At 45.9% G+C, this 14,651-nt stretch overlaps 1 protein-coding gene across 1 annotated transcript in view; it reads left to right on the top strand.

The window, feature by feature from the left end:
• SYNDIG1 (synapse differentiation inducing 1) overlaps positions 1-5,313 on the top strand; it is a gene marked incomplete at both ends in the record, with an annotated part of 58,161 nt that extends 52,848 nt beyond the window's left edge. The window contains one exon of the mRNA XM_082480485.1: positions 5,155-5,313. Within this exon, the coding sequence (XP_082336611.1) occupies positions 5,155-5,313 (159 nt within the window). The remainder of the gene's footprint in view (positions 1-5,154) is intronic.
• Positions 5,314-14,651: the final 9,338 nt, after the last annotated feature.

The raw sequence follows: 14,651 nt of genomic DNA, 5'->3' as shown, positions 1-14,651 counted from the left end.
TTTGCTCAAGCCCCTCTTTGCAGTTTTGGAGTACCCAGTCTTCTTTAGAACCTGGCTGGCAAGTTGATAGTCATGTCTGGGCATCCAGAGGACGCAGACCAAGGGAAAAACAGGAGGCAGGGGTAGTCCAGGGATCCAGACCCTTTGCAAGAAAAGTATCTCTCCTGGCTGTGCAGTGAGGGAACTTGCCTGGTGCTATGCAATGAATTATCCCCCACTCATAATTCATCCCATGTCTTGCACTTGTCCCCTGCTCTGTTTATCAAACCTGTTGGTCCCGCTGCTGCCCAAAGACTGTATTAAATTGGTTCATCGATCATCTGGCTGCCAACCACAGTCCTGCCAGGGAAGGGAAGAAGTGAATGGATAGAAGTACCATAAAACTCCACAGATAATATAATTTTGATTAGGAAAAGTGCTTACCACTGCAGCCACTTTTAAGCCCATTAGAATAGCTGTTTGTATTCCTTACTACTTAAATTAAGGCACTTAGCTTGAAGAGGCTGTAGTGAATCAAACCCTTTCTTAGTAGGGCATCTGGATCTTCATTCTTGCACCTGTCCTGGCTGTGTTACCCTCCAGAGTCAAGCATGATGGGCGAGTTAATGCCAGCTAAATATTCAGCCCAGTAATATTAATAGCTGGGGCTTTGCTTTCCAGGGCGAAGAAGTAACACAAGAAAACCTTGCTTTAGTGAGTTCAGAGCTGAGCCTGCGAAGAGGAGCTCACAGAAATCCATTTGCAGGCTGGGTATGAACGGCTGGACAAAACAGTGCCTTTGTACCATTTGGCGTGTCAGCCCCAGGGGCTTGGCAAGGGCCCTGGTGGTGCACAATACCCCATCCCCACCTCTAATTGAGCAGAAACACCTGGACAGATGCAGGGGTTTGTCATCTGAGGCAAGGCTTCTGCATAGACTGGGGTACCTGTGGCAGCCGGGGCTGCACGGAGCATCTCCTTCGCAGTTACTGGGGGCATCCAGGATGGGGATGTTTGGTGGAAGTGAAAACAGCATCAGTCTAATGCATCCTGCCTTGCACTAGTGTGCAGACTAGCACACCATAAATGTGACCTTATTTTTAACCAAAATTTGATGGGGTCTTTTCCTTACTCAATATTTTTATCTGAAATACTTTTATTTTTAAATTAGCTAAAATGGATTTTTTTTTTTTTCCTGAGGAGTTTTAACCACAGTGGCATCGTGAAAACATTTATCGGTTGACCCAAAAACATGTGTCAAAAAGGAAGACTGAATTTGTTTTGATGCCTGAGGTCCCGGTGCTGTGGCGCGGAGCAATTACCAAGAAGTGTCCACAGCAGATATCTGTACTTGTGCCTATTTTCACTCTGGAATCTTGAATTGCTGCATCTGCTTGTCTGTCTGCGGTGTTTGATTGTGGGATTAGGTGGCTACTCCTTCTAAGTAGGCAAGTTTTATCTTTCAGCTAACACGTACAGACACTATGAAGACAAGCCAACAGCCTGACCATTGTCTGCATTTAGATGTTTTGGTTTCTTTTTAGGTTTAATGAACGCTATTTTCACCTTTTCTACCACGTCAAGGAAAAGCTAGTGAGACTGGGTCTGACTGGGCTCTGTGATCTACACAAGACATTTCTTGTCCTCATTTCCCACATGGAGTGTGCTAGAGCATCCCTGGTGTGGAAGCCCCCAAACAGATTGTCACTTCTCTGTGTCAGGCGTCAAATGGGCTGGGTCATAAGCTGTTGGATGGGTACCAAAACCAAGGGACTTACTCAAAGTGCATGGAGATACCAAAGATCTGATCCCTGTTTAAAAAAAAAAAAATTCAAGAAAAACCGCTTATTAGTTGCCAGATGCTAACCTTTTAAAATTGGCTTCAATTGCATTTTGTGTAGTAACTATTTTCTAAATCTATTTAGCTTAAACTTGCAGAAAATTAGTTTTCATATAGTGACACTGGGGAGTAATGGGATGGTTTTGCTAATTAGGGAATCACAACAAAGAATTTTTTTAGTGATAAGTAAATCCCTTTAGATTAGTCTTACACTGATGGAGGGCGGTTTCTGTGTTGATGATTTCTCCATTTCAATGGAGACCTTTCTGAATGGAATAAAGGAGTATTGTCCTTCCTATGTGACCTTTTCAATGCACTCTACATTCAGAATTTGATGTAGGATGGATTTGATTTTGCTAAGTCACAAAATATGCATTAGGTTAAAAAAAAATCCACATTCGGATTAGGTAATTTGTTGGAAACTAAAACTTCTGTGAAGTTGCGGGCCTGTTCTCCAAACAAAATCAAGCTATATCATATCCCGTATCGTAATGCTGCAAAATTCAGCAACTCTATGGCAGCACGTGACTAATACAAGACATCTGGTTTTGGCTGGGCTGAACCTTTTAACGAGAAGCTGGATTTTCACCACAGGTCCAATCCTTTCACAAAGGTCAGGGCTGTCCTCAAAGAGCTCATCAAGAAAAAAAGCTTTTCTTTGTGAGCAGGTTTGTCGCTAGGTTGAAGATCCTACCAGAAAAAAAGGCTATTAGTGCTTGACGGGTCAGCCTTGTGAATCCCTTTGAGTTGCTCAACACATCATTTTGGGTAGATCTGACCTCTTTTATTGAATCCAATCAAGACATACTGTCAAGTTTTCAGATTATTTGACATTTTGGTTAATGGTTTCTTTTCCCTTTGAGTTTCCATCTATTTTTAAGTGAAAAAATACTTGTTTGAAACTGTACAGAGTTTTATTTAAAAGAGGTCAACCCAAAATGTTGCAGAATTTTCAGTAACATAACATTTCAGAAATGTCACATTGAAATGTTCCAGCATTTTCAAACTTTCCCTCCATTTTGGGGTTGAAACTTTACCTCAGTTTATCCAAAAGCTCAAATAGCTTCAGTGCTGTGCATTTAGCTTCTCCTGCCAAATCTGACCTAACTTCAATGAATAGGAGCCTCTCTGTTCAAGCCTTTTTATTTAATGCTGTGATGGGTAGCAGATGCTTGAAGAAAATATTTGAGGAGAGCTGAATGACCAACTCTTTCGAAAGTTTTCTCTGCTTTCCTTACCAAGACTTTTAAGCAACCCTAATAAATACATCCCTGATGCCCAAAGCCCCTGGCATTTTTCCAGAAAGGGCTCTTCTTTTGAGTGTTTGGAGGCCCCTGACAAGAAGCTTATTAAATCCCTGGTCACCCTGGTGAGAGGTCTGGCCAAACCTCCTTTGCAAAGTGAGCAGGATGCCTTCCCCATCTAAACTAAAGGACATGACACTAGGTGTAAATCTGGGAATTCTTTATATGTTGCTGTTTCGGAGTGATCATTTTCCTCCTGCCTGCAGCCTAGTCTGTTTTGCTTTTAATATGTATTGTTTGACATTGTTTCTGCCTGAAACTTTTATAAGGCATTACGCTTAAAAAATTAGGTTGATGAATGAGAAGAGACGGTTCTTCTAATAAAGTCATTGACAGAAAGGCCAGAAGCCTTTTTTTTCAGCGTGGAAGCTTGTCATTTGGCTTCTGTAAATCGCGCCAAGTAGCAAGATAGTAAAAAAAAAAAAAAAAGACAAAAATAGAGCAATAGATGACACCGAAGTAGAAAGTATCCCAGCAAACCGAGTATTTGTGGAGCATTAAAGCATTACGAATTCCTCACTCATTGTAACGAGGGAACAAAAGCTGTCTCAGAACTTATGGAGCTCATATGTATCTACAAGATCTTTCTTGTCGATGACAGATTTGTTACTGGCTGCCAGGTAACCCTGCTGATATCACACCATGGTCTATAAAAATGACATCCTCCTTTCATTGTGCTGCAGGACTGAGATCCACTGAAATGGCATTAGGTGTTCTTGTCAATGGGTAGATCAGTCCTGCCCACTTTTAGCTTTCCTTTGCCTGTTTTGAGCAGGGATTTTGCTTTGTCTTGGCTCCTGGCCTCAAAGGTGCCTGGAAGGTGTATGAAAAGAACTGATATTTGAATACTTCTCAAACTCCAGGTGTAACTTTCTGCAGTGGCCATCCTGTTGATGTCAGTGTGACTGGGGGATCACCACAGGAGGCAATCCCCACTCAGCTGTAGTCCTGCTTTCTGTGTTCGTTATTGACAGCTGTACTAACAAGCGGTAACTTTGTGAGGTTTTTTGTCCTCAAGCCTAAATGCCTTGCATATAACTTTGGGAACTGCAGCTGATCAGGTTGAATACAAAGCACCTGCTTGGGTACTCAAAGCTACATAGAAGATGGGATACAATTACCAGAGTTTTGGATGAGTCTTCTGAGCTACTGGGAAGCAAGAGACATAGCAAGAGACACGAAAGTCACTGTAACAGCACCAAAATGGAAATTCCTCCTCCAGCTGACACATCCATCTGAATGCACCACCCCTAAGAGAGAAGACCGTGGCTCCAACACCAGTGGAGCATGTGCATCTTCCCTCTGATAATCAAGGGAACTGCCCTGCTCATATGCATAAGTGTTCATCTGAATCAATGCTGAAGGAGTGTCTGCTGGCTCTGGTTTCCTAGGTGTTTGTCCTGCACTAAAGCTCTGGCCTCAGGTGGATGCAAGGTAACTGGTGGTGTCTGTCCTCTCTGTGGTGGTGAACCTGGGCCAGTCCTTCCACCTAGGTCGTATGCTCAAAAGCACTGCACTGGCAGGGAAAATTCAGCCTCTCTTGCCCATGTCCAGGTAAGAACAGATCGAACATCTCACCTGACTGAGAAGAACGTTTTTTGTGCAAGTGGCACGTTTAAAGGGCTCTTTACTTGCTACCTTTCCCAGGCAGGCTGGAATCCAGCCACCTCACAGAAGCAGGATTGTAGTTGTGTCTGGAGGGGACATGGCAGACCCTCGGCTCACAGCCTACCTGTCCGTGTTCTCAGGGAAGGCTGAGCCACCGCAGAAGTCATTATGCGTAATGAGTAGTATTAAATCCTAGGATATATTTAGACTTAAAGGCACTTAAAATTACCACTTGGGAAGCCATTGGTTTCATCTCCATCCTAATTGTGCAAATAACCTAATTCAACTGAAAAAGTATCTGATTTCCAACCAGTTTACTGTCATATCCCAGGATCATGTTTCAGCCAAGAAATGAGCATCACATCTTCATTTCCAGATGAAACAAATAAATACATTGCGTTGTTGTTGTTGTGTGTCTTGCAGACAAACAAAGCAGTAGCCAAGGGGGACTTCCACCATGCAAGCTCCAGCTCCCGGCGAGCACTCTTCCTGGCTGTCCTGTCCATCACAATCGGAACTGGCATCTACGTTGGGGTGGCCGTGGCTCTTATTGCCTATCTGTCCAAAAACAATCACTTATGAGCCTCAGGAAAGGGGGAGAACCAGCCACCCAGCGCCTGCACCGCAGAACTCCCCGGCAGATCAGACTGCATGATTTTCCAAAAAGATCAAGAGACAAACAAACACCTTCTGGGGGCAGGTACAGGATAAGATGGGCTTGTGCATTGTTGTAGGGTGGGAAGCTGGCTGGGGTGGGGATAGTTCCATCATTTGTGATGCACAAGTCTTGCTTCTCTTCATGAACCCCCGTGCAAGAAAGAAAGAAGGAAAGAAAGAGAGAAAGAGGGAAAGAGAGAAAGAGAAAGAAAAAGAAAAGAAAGAAAAAAAAAAAGCTGAAGGCGGCTGGGGGAGGTGTGGAGAGGGGTGTTTTGCCTTTGCCTTCTTTGCAATATGGTGTTTAGAAGAAGCTGGCAAACCGAGCTGTTCTCTTAATACTTTCTTGGTCACCTGAATTTTGCAGCCAGCATGAGCTTGTGCTTAGTTTGCTTGTTAAGCACAGCACTGAGATCTGGGAAAGCACGGACAGTGGCTGGTTCTCTGAAAGAGCAATATAACGACAGGAGGAAGAATATGTTTTCTTCTTTTTGAATGCAGGACTCGTTTGCCTAAGAATGAAGCAGAGATCTCAGCGTAGAATGGTATTGCCTACTCTTCTTGTGTGGGTAGGTTTCCATGGAGGGAGAAAAGGAAATAAAAAGTATTTTTTCTTTCCTATCCTTGTTTTTGGATTAAGATGTGACCCACAGGCCCACCCAATGCAGAACAGCTGAGGTTACTGCATGACTTGGCTCCGCAGACTGAGTGTGAGGTCGAAGTAGCATGGGATCCGTTGTAAAATGAATTCTTCCATCCAGTCACATCGTGATAATGGCACATTCCTGTGGCGTATTGCTCATCTGGGTTGCTCCGCCTCACCGTGGAGACCTACATAGCAGCCGATGCAAGAAACCTGGGGGAAAAAATGCAAACTGAAATACTAATCAATTTTAAATTAAAAATCATGGTAAAGCATGGGAATTAACCAGGAGAAGGAATGCTTCATACATTTCTGAGGTACTGCTCATACACAGAGCAGTGGAGGAGACCACTCAGATTACAAGCTCACAGCTCATCCGTGGACCAGGAACACAGCATAGCCATGGAGAGACAAGCATGTCCCTCGATAAGCAGTGCAATGGTACATTGTAAGGGAATTGAGCATCATCCTTACTTCACTGACCGAAGCGATACATTTATTTTCTTCTTTACTCCTTCCCCACAGTCACACTTTTATTTTTTTTGTCTTAAAGATGTACCATTTCATCCCACCAAGGGTGTATCAGCAGAGATATATATGTATCTACACACACATATATATATACAGAGAGAGAGAAACTGATCAAAACAATAAGCATTTTATTATTCACTACCTTGTGTTTTACAAACATAGTTTCTTTACCCAAGAATGTCATCAAAGACTTTTTTTCCAACTCTGTATTGTGTGTCAGCTTTACTCTGGGACATTTTTTTTTTCCTCTGTTTTGGGCTTGGCGTTATTTTGGTTTTAACTTGAGTTTTTTTATTTTAGGGGGGGAGGAGGACAAACACATCCAAAACTATTTTTCTGCTAGTTATACCGTTTATTAAAACACATGGTATACAGCTGCTGATGCTCCGTGTGACACTTTCTTTGGATGGACCTGAAGCGTTAGACCGGGTGAAAATTGCCCCAGGACCCTGAGTTCAGCTACCTGCAGAAATACCCATATGGACCATCCCATACTGCACCTGGACCCAAAAGCCTATTGCAGTCACTGACAATTCTTCTTTCGCATTGATTTGTTGGGCTTCAAACTAAGCCTGGAGACCAGCAATGTACTCGTACTCATCTTCATCAGTTCTCAGCCACCACTAAAGCTGAGGGCCCAGTAAATGCAGGTCTTTGGCCGGGTTGCCCTATTAAGGTAAAGTCAATTCTGTGGCTCTTCCCCTTCAGCCTTTTTTCCTAGCAACTGCCATGGAGGCCCCTTCCCTTTGAAGCAAGGGAGTAGTAAGTGGGCAAGTTAGAGTCCCCACACTGTATTTGGCCCGGTGGACAGTATCTGGGTTTGGGTAGGTGAGGGACAAAGGCACAATTTTCTGCCTCCTTATTCCTCCAGGAGGATTCACAGAGTTTCCAGCTACACTGCTTACAGCAGACTCTCCAAAGCAGTGTGTCATGCCTTTAAAAACCCATCTGGGATGTGTGTTGCAGTCCCTGCCTCACACTACCCTGGAAGACAGGTGGTTGTGACCGCTTTGGTTCACATTTGTCCCATTTCAAACTATTCTTCCCATTCAGGAAGAACGGGAAGTTTCTTTCTTGGTTGTTTTTAAGGATGGAGTGACGTGTTGCTAGACTTGGATGACAACAATGTCATGTACGCTAAGCCTGGACTTAACTCAAACGTGTATCTCCACCCAGTTCTTATTTTGCCTCAGTTCATAATGCAGTAACACCTTCACAGAATCACAGAATCACAGAATTTTCAGAGTTGGAAGGGACCTCTAGAGATCATCTAGTCCAGCTCCCCTGCCAAAGCAGGATTGCCTAGAGCACATTACTCAGGACTGCATCCAGGCGGGTCTTGAAAATCTCCAGAGAAGGGGACTCCACAACCTCCCTGGGCAGCCTGTTCCAGTGCTCTGTCACCCTCACCGTAAAGAAGTGTTTCCGTGTATTTGAACAGAACTTCCTGTGTTCTAACTTGTGCCCATGTCACCTTGTCTGAGAGAAAACCTTGTCTGGGGCTAGGAGAGCCCTTCTCTAACAAGGAAAGACAAGGCCTGGAGATACCGATCATTTATTTAACTTAAATGAAGAGATTTCCATCTGGGCCTTTTCCACTTTGTTTTTAATCTAAAATAAACACAAATACCCGGGGGGGGAAGGAGGTGCAGCTGCGCTCCTAGCAGTACCACCACGGCTGTCTCATCTGAGGTACAGCACAGGAGGCCTTCAGGGTCCTGAGAGATTCAGCAGAGCTGGCTGGTCCTGTGGGTTCAGGTGTGGGTTCGGGTCCTGTGGGTTCAGGTGTCCCTCTGCCTCACACTCCTCAGCAGCCAGGCCAAGGTCTTGCACTGTTACGGGGCAGAGACACAGCCCTTCCACGTGGTGCCTCCTGTGCTAGTCAGCTGGGTAGGGGTTGTCTATGGCTGCAGGTCCTTGGGAGCTACATGTCAATAGGAGGGATCAACTCACAGCAAAAGCCCCATGCTTTGCCAGTAGAGCTCTTGTCTCACTCAGCCCACGGGTTACATCCAGGCTGGGGAGCATGTGCTCCTGTTATCCATCACCACCTTGGGAGCCTTTGATGGCCATATAAGCCCCATCCAAGACCCCAAAGCTGAGCACTGCACATCCACAACTAATCCATTTGCTAAATAACTCAGATTAAAGTGTGTTTGGGTGAGTTTCATCACAAGAAAGGAGAATGATGATTCAGATTCAAGCTAGCACCCCAAGGACACCACCCTACCCCTGTGTGAAGACCCTTGCAGCACGCGAGATGTGCAGTGAGACCTGTCAGCACGCACATTCACTTTTGCAACACACAGGTGCTCAGTGAGCTTGAATTTGGGTAAGGTAACATATTTCAGTTAGGACCCGGTTTTCACCATGGGCTCCTGTGCTTTGTCCCTGACACACAGATCAGCCGAAAGAACCACGCAGCCAAGGAAGTGGATTGCCACGTGTGATGTGTTCTTCCCTCATGTCAACATGATTTGCGGGAAATTAGCTCTTTCTCTCAAAGCCTGAACTTTGGTATTGAAGAATAAACTCAGATTTTTCATTTATAAAGAAAGGAACTAATATTTCCTAGCCCTGACCTAAATTTAACCTGTAGTTCAAAAAAGTACAGAGGCTAAGGTCCTTATACATGCCCAACAATAATAATAATGTCATTTTTAAACCAATCTTGTGGTTGAAGAGTCTGCCTTATGATTTTTGGTGGTGGTTCTACAGGCTGAATATTGACCTGAGAGGCAAAAGCCAGCTCTGGAGCTAGAAAAATCTTTCCCAGATGGGCAGCCTTAAAAATGCCATAGAGGCCCTTGCACCTAACCTTAAAAATAGCATCCCAAACCGGGGAGTGCAGGCTTGTATGTGTCTCCAGGATCCCCCAGGGAACAGTAAACAGGAGCAGCACTGTGGGAAAGACCTGCCTAGTAAGAGCACTCCTGAGAGCATCACCTGGCTGAAAGTTGAGGCTGAAAGTTGCCTCTGTGCTGCACATGCTGGAGCAACCCACCATGCGACGTGGGGCTGGCACTTGGCATGGCAGTCCAGGGGGGTGAGCAGGGAACATAAAGGGGGCTTGCATCCCAAGGAGGTAGACCTGGGCCTCACTTCAGCCCAAAGCTGGGATAAAGCTCCCATTGATAGCTTTCATGCCTTAGTATGGGTCCAGTTCGCTGAATATCTGCAGCACGGGTGAGCCAGGAGCTAGACAGGCACCTGCCTCTTCCTAAGGTAAGTGATGTTGGCATGGCCCGCTGCAGCATCTCTGGCAGCAGAACAGATATAATCCTTCAAAGAAAAATCTATGTCACGAAGACTACTAGAAAGTGCCACCGACACCAGTGCTACAGTCTGAGCTTCTGCTGAGCAAGGACCTGTGAAGCTGGGTGAGACAGGTTTGCTCCTCAGTGTCAGGAACGTTCTGATGAAAGAAGGAGAAATTTGGAGGAAATGCTGCAGAAGTAGCATTTGACTCAGGATTCGAGTTTGCCACATGCTGTGATGTAGCTGAAGCAGAGGAACTGCCTCTGAGCAGGGCCAGCTGGTGGAAGAGCAAGAAGGACCGTGCAAGAAGGACCACATGGGGTGCGCTGGTACTGTCTAACAGCTTGCAAGAGGATGCATTTGCCTCAGAGGGTTCTCTTCCTGCAAGAGTATCTTCTGCTCAGTCTGCAGCAGGTGTGAGGAGCTGATACAGCACTTTAGCTGCTGCCTTTCTAAACGTTGGCTCTCAAAACACTGTCCACGTCACCTCACCGCACCAGACTGAGGAGGCAGCTATGAACTACCACCCATCTGAGACACTGAGGCAGCCTGTTGCAGAAACAGACGGTAGAACCTGTCTTTGCTTTACCTGTGCACCTGAAACAAACTTTTCTGTAGGTTTGTGACGCGTCCTGGGCCAGCAGCCTCAGGCCAACACACTGGTGGGGCCATCCCACTGGTGGGGCCATCCAGGCAGAGAGGGGTTGACCCTCACAGAGCTGGAGGAGTAGAACGGGTGACCTTGCAGAGACGTGTGGTTTCACAAGAAGTCAGTGCATGTTCACACACACACAAGGAACATCAAACGCTTTCAGGTTTGCAGGCGTACGTGGCCTCTCTGAAGAAAAAGAGGCTCACCCTGATTTTGGGTGTGCTATATATCTCACCATCTGCAGTGATACTCCTGGAAGGTGCCAGCTATGGAAATAAATTTCACTACTGCATACCAATACCTCTTTCCGCATCAACCCGGGAGATGTGTGAAGTCCTGCCATCCTGATGGGCCCAGCTAGAAAGCGCTGAGAGAAGCGCTGCTTAGGCACTCGTAAGATAACCGAGAGCAAGAGGAACAGCAAGAACCAAAGGTAAAAGTGGTGCCTTGGGCTGCCTATGACCTTGTTTGATGTTGATGAAAACCTTAGGCTGGCAAATCCAGAAAACAGCTTTTCAAACACACACACGGGGGGATTTCTAGCTTTTTTTTCAGCAGCAGAAGGGAGGAGGGTCTGTGCAAATGAAAACACACGTCCCTGTTGCTTAAGCTGGAAACACAGCTCTGAAACTGGGCAGCCACGTGAGATTCGTGCCCTTTTATTCACAGAGCACAGCCTGTGTCGCACACACTGCAACTGAAACCACACCACCAGTTTTTGCTTTCTGAGTACCAGCTCCAAACCGCTACAGGCCACAGGCTGACAAGCGCGCCACTGGTTCTGCTGTATCAAAAATAAGCTGCCTTGTTATCTTTCCACATATAAGCTCTGTGTCAGAGCACATCTCACCTGTCCTCCCCCAGCCAGAATAAATCTGGCATGAATTTTCTATTGTGGGGTCAGGCACATTTGGCAGAAAGACCAGTATGTGCATCTGCCTTACCCGGGCGATGTTGGTATTTCTGAGTGATGCCACAGTGTACAAACCTGTATGAACTGTCAGATAGAGGAATATCTTCATAAATTGCCTTAGCAATTACTCCTGCTGTTTAGAGCTATCCTATTCAAGACTGGCTATGAAACGTTGTCAGCAATTGTTGAACTAAGTGTTGAACACTCTGCAGACAATCAGTATTCATTGTTGGCTGCCTGTTCCTCATGGTTATTCTGTTTGTAACCCCTCCTTTAGGAAAGGAAGGGTTGTATGACCAGGGAGGAGAGACAGGATCCTACATCTGCTGCGAATGATGAATTGGAAGAAATCAGGAGGAAGTACTGACGGGTAAAGATAGACCCTTGAAAGCTTACTTATCTGTAGAAGGGCACCAAGAAAATTACTCTGGGTGTTTTCCTTTTTCAAAGCAGCTTTTTGAAACTCAGTTGATGTGCCTATCATTCAGTTCAGCTCGAACATGCCCCTTAGATTTACCTGTTACTCAGAAGCCATTGCTCCTTTTATGCTTTCTCCGGGCTTCATGGCAACTTTATTTTTAATAAACATCACTTTTGGGGTAGGAGAGTGCTCTTCCCTCCTATGTTTGGACACAGGGAGATCCTGTTTAGTTTATAAAAGAGCTCTGCCATCCCAGAGAGAGGGGAGAGAAGCCAGTCCCCCAAAGACCAAAGCTGCCTCATTGCTTCCCTCCCTTTCTGAAGTAAAACCTTTGTCCCACATTGGCTCAATCAGGAGGTGTCAAAAAAGTGGCACTGATATCTTTACCACATGACAAGCTGTAGTGATAGCTGAGATTTACTACAAGGAAAAATATCAAGCCGTAAACTCCGGGGTCTGAAGGCTCCAACTTAATCGTATAATGTGGAATGTCATTGTGGATTAACCTCAAAAGGTGCATGGGGAGTGCTAGAGACTTACTGAGAGGGAAGAAAAAAAGCCCTTTTTATGAAAGTCTCAGAGCTCGAGGGAACAGAGAGGCTCTCAGCAAATATGTGCTGGGTCAGAGACTAATTACACATTACATCTGCCATCTGACGGAATTTCATAAGCCCCTGATACCTCCATTGATTCTCGGTGCCTTCATTTGGGAATCTTCCTAACCTTGAGCATTTTTTATTGCTCTGTCAGTCCGAAATGAATTTCTCCCGTCATCCACGCCGCACCCGCCATACAGCTAGCTTGCGAGAGCTCCCTGTTGAGGCAAAAAGAGGGCATAGTGAGGCTGCTTGGGAGCGTCACTGTACACCAAGTCTGGAACAGATGTGGGGCAGACACCAGCCTGCCTGCCCATGGCAGTGGCAACCACCTTCTCTGGGCTGGCTGCCAGGCACCCTTCACAGCCTGGGAAATGCCACCCGCTGAGCTGCAAGGGAAATTCACAGGCAGCCAACAACCAGCAGCTCCTCTGTAATCTCCCCTTAATTTCTTCCTGCATCAGTGCATACAGTGATGGCTGGCCGGAGGGTGTTTCTAACCTGAGGGACTTCTTAATTTAGTAAGCATTTTCAACAGAACTTGACAGAGGGTGTGGACATCTTTAATACAATTAAGTGCCGATAAACTTCACAGTAAGGAGCAGTGCAACAGAAGAGATGTACCCAATCACTCCCCAGAGAAAGGGCACAAAGAGAGTGTGCACTGTGTATTAGACATCAGAGAACACACACTCAGGCTGCTAAGAGCTCCAACCAGTGGTGGAGCTTCTGTCAGAGCGCACAACAGGCCATGATGCACACAGTCTTCAGGAGAACAGGTTTCATTAGTCTGAGTTCGTTACACTTGCCTGTTAGCAACACAAGACCACAGGGTGAATATTTGCAGAAGGGCTGTGCCTGGGAGAGCTTGTTACGTGCCTGGTTTCTTCAGAGCAAGAAGTGGTCCAAGTAGCTAGTCCTGGGCTCAGACAACTTCAGATCCAAGACAAGAGGCAGAGATGGAGATGGATGACAAGAACAGTGTCAGTTTTCTGAAACGAACCAATCCAGCCCTTTTCAGCATCCTGCAGCGACTCTGCTTTCTGTATCAGGCCAGCGCAAAGGATGCTCTTTCCCGGCTGCGTGGTTTTGCTCACAGCTGCTGCATTACTAACACGCTGTGGTTCCTCAGGCAGCCTGGTCACTGCAGCCCGTGGTCCCACTTCTCTTGTGCAACACAGAACATTGGGTTTTGCTTCAGACATCATGGGCAGGAGTCAGCGTTGCAGACACCAGGACCACAGCTGTGTCAGAGGAATGAAAGCAGGAGCTGCCGACACTTGTTGCAGCTCATGGTGATAGGGTGAAGACAACATACGTTTCGTTTATTGATCATGAGGCAGCTCTGGTGACCCTGCTGCATTCAGTGGTCAGAAGGTGGGTGCTACTCCTTCGTGCCATCACATTTCCTTCTTTGAATATGTCCAAGTGTACTTAGGACAGGCTGCTCTAGCCATTTCACAGTATAGGTGTCTGCAGAAGGAAGCAGAGGCGTGGGAAAGGGCTCCGGGAGACAAATTTTATGAGGTGGGAGGTAGGAGAGAATCTACAATTTACCACATCCAATCTATGTTTGCACACAACCACAGTGCCATATTCCTGGGGAGAAGGCCACCTTCTCTTGGCCGGAAACTCTACGGTGGGCTGTTTTGCAGTGGCCAACCCCCCTGCCCCCCTACAAGTAACAGCCTGTGCTTGTGCAAAGGTGAAGCATCTGAAGTGATGCACCAGGTGGGTTACAGTGGCCCTCCCTTCCCAACACAAGGTCAGGTATTTGCATGCCTCTCAGACTGAATTCGTCCTTCCAGGAAACTCAGGGGTGTTCCCCCTCATTCAGATTCATGCCAGTTCTTAGTCAGCGCAATATACGTATGCATACTTGTGCATATGTACATATACATACATGTGTATACATACATATATATGTACACATACTTATCTCACATATATGTATATGTGAGATACTGAACAGAAAGACACAGAGAAATCAATTGACTTGTTCTCCATCAAGGAGAATGCTGAAGTGGATTTTAACAGAAAAAAAAAAACCAAACAGGAATACTGATCAATAATAATTTACAAATGGACAACAGATCACAAGTGCTAGGCTTTGCTGGTCCCCTGCTACACGCTTTTAAGTCAGCTGTTTGCTGCTTCTTTCTCCCTGCCACCTTTGCCCAATACATCTTTTGCTAGCATTGGGTGGGGGCAAGCTCATGGTCATGTATGGAAGGGACACATCCTTAGCAGCA

This window comes from Vanellus vanellus (genome assembly GCF_965231255.1).
Source record: "Vanellus vanellus genome assembly, chromosome: 3".
NCBI classification, from domain to species: Eukaryota; Metazoa; Chordata; class Aves; order Charadriiformes; family Charadriidae; genus Vanellus; species Vanellus vanellus.
Note: the sequence above shows the minus strand (reverse complement) of the source record. Positions and strands in the feature narration are given on the sequence as shown.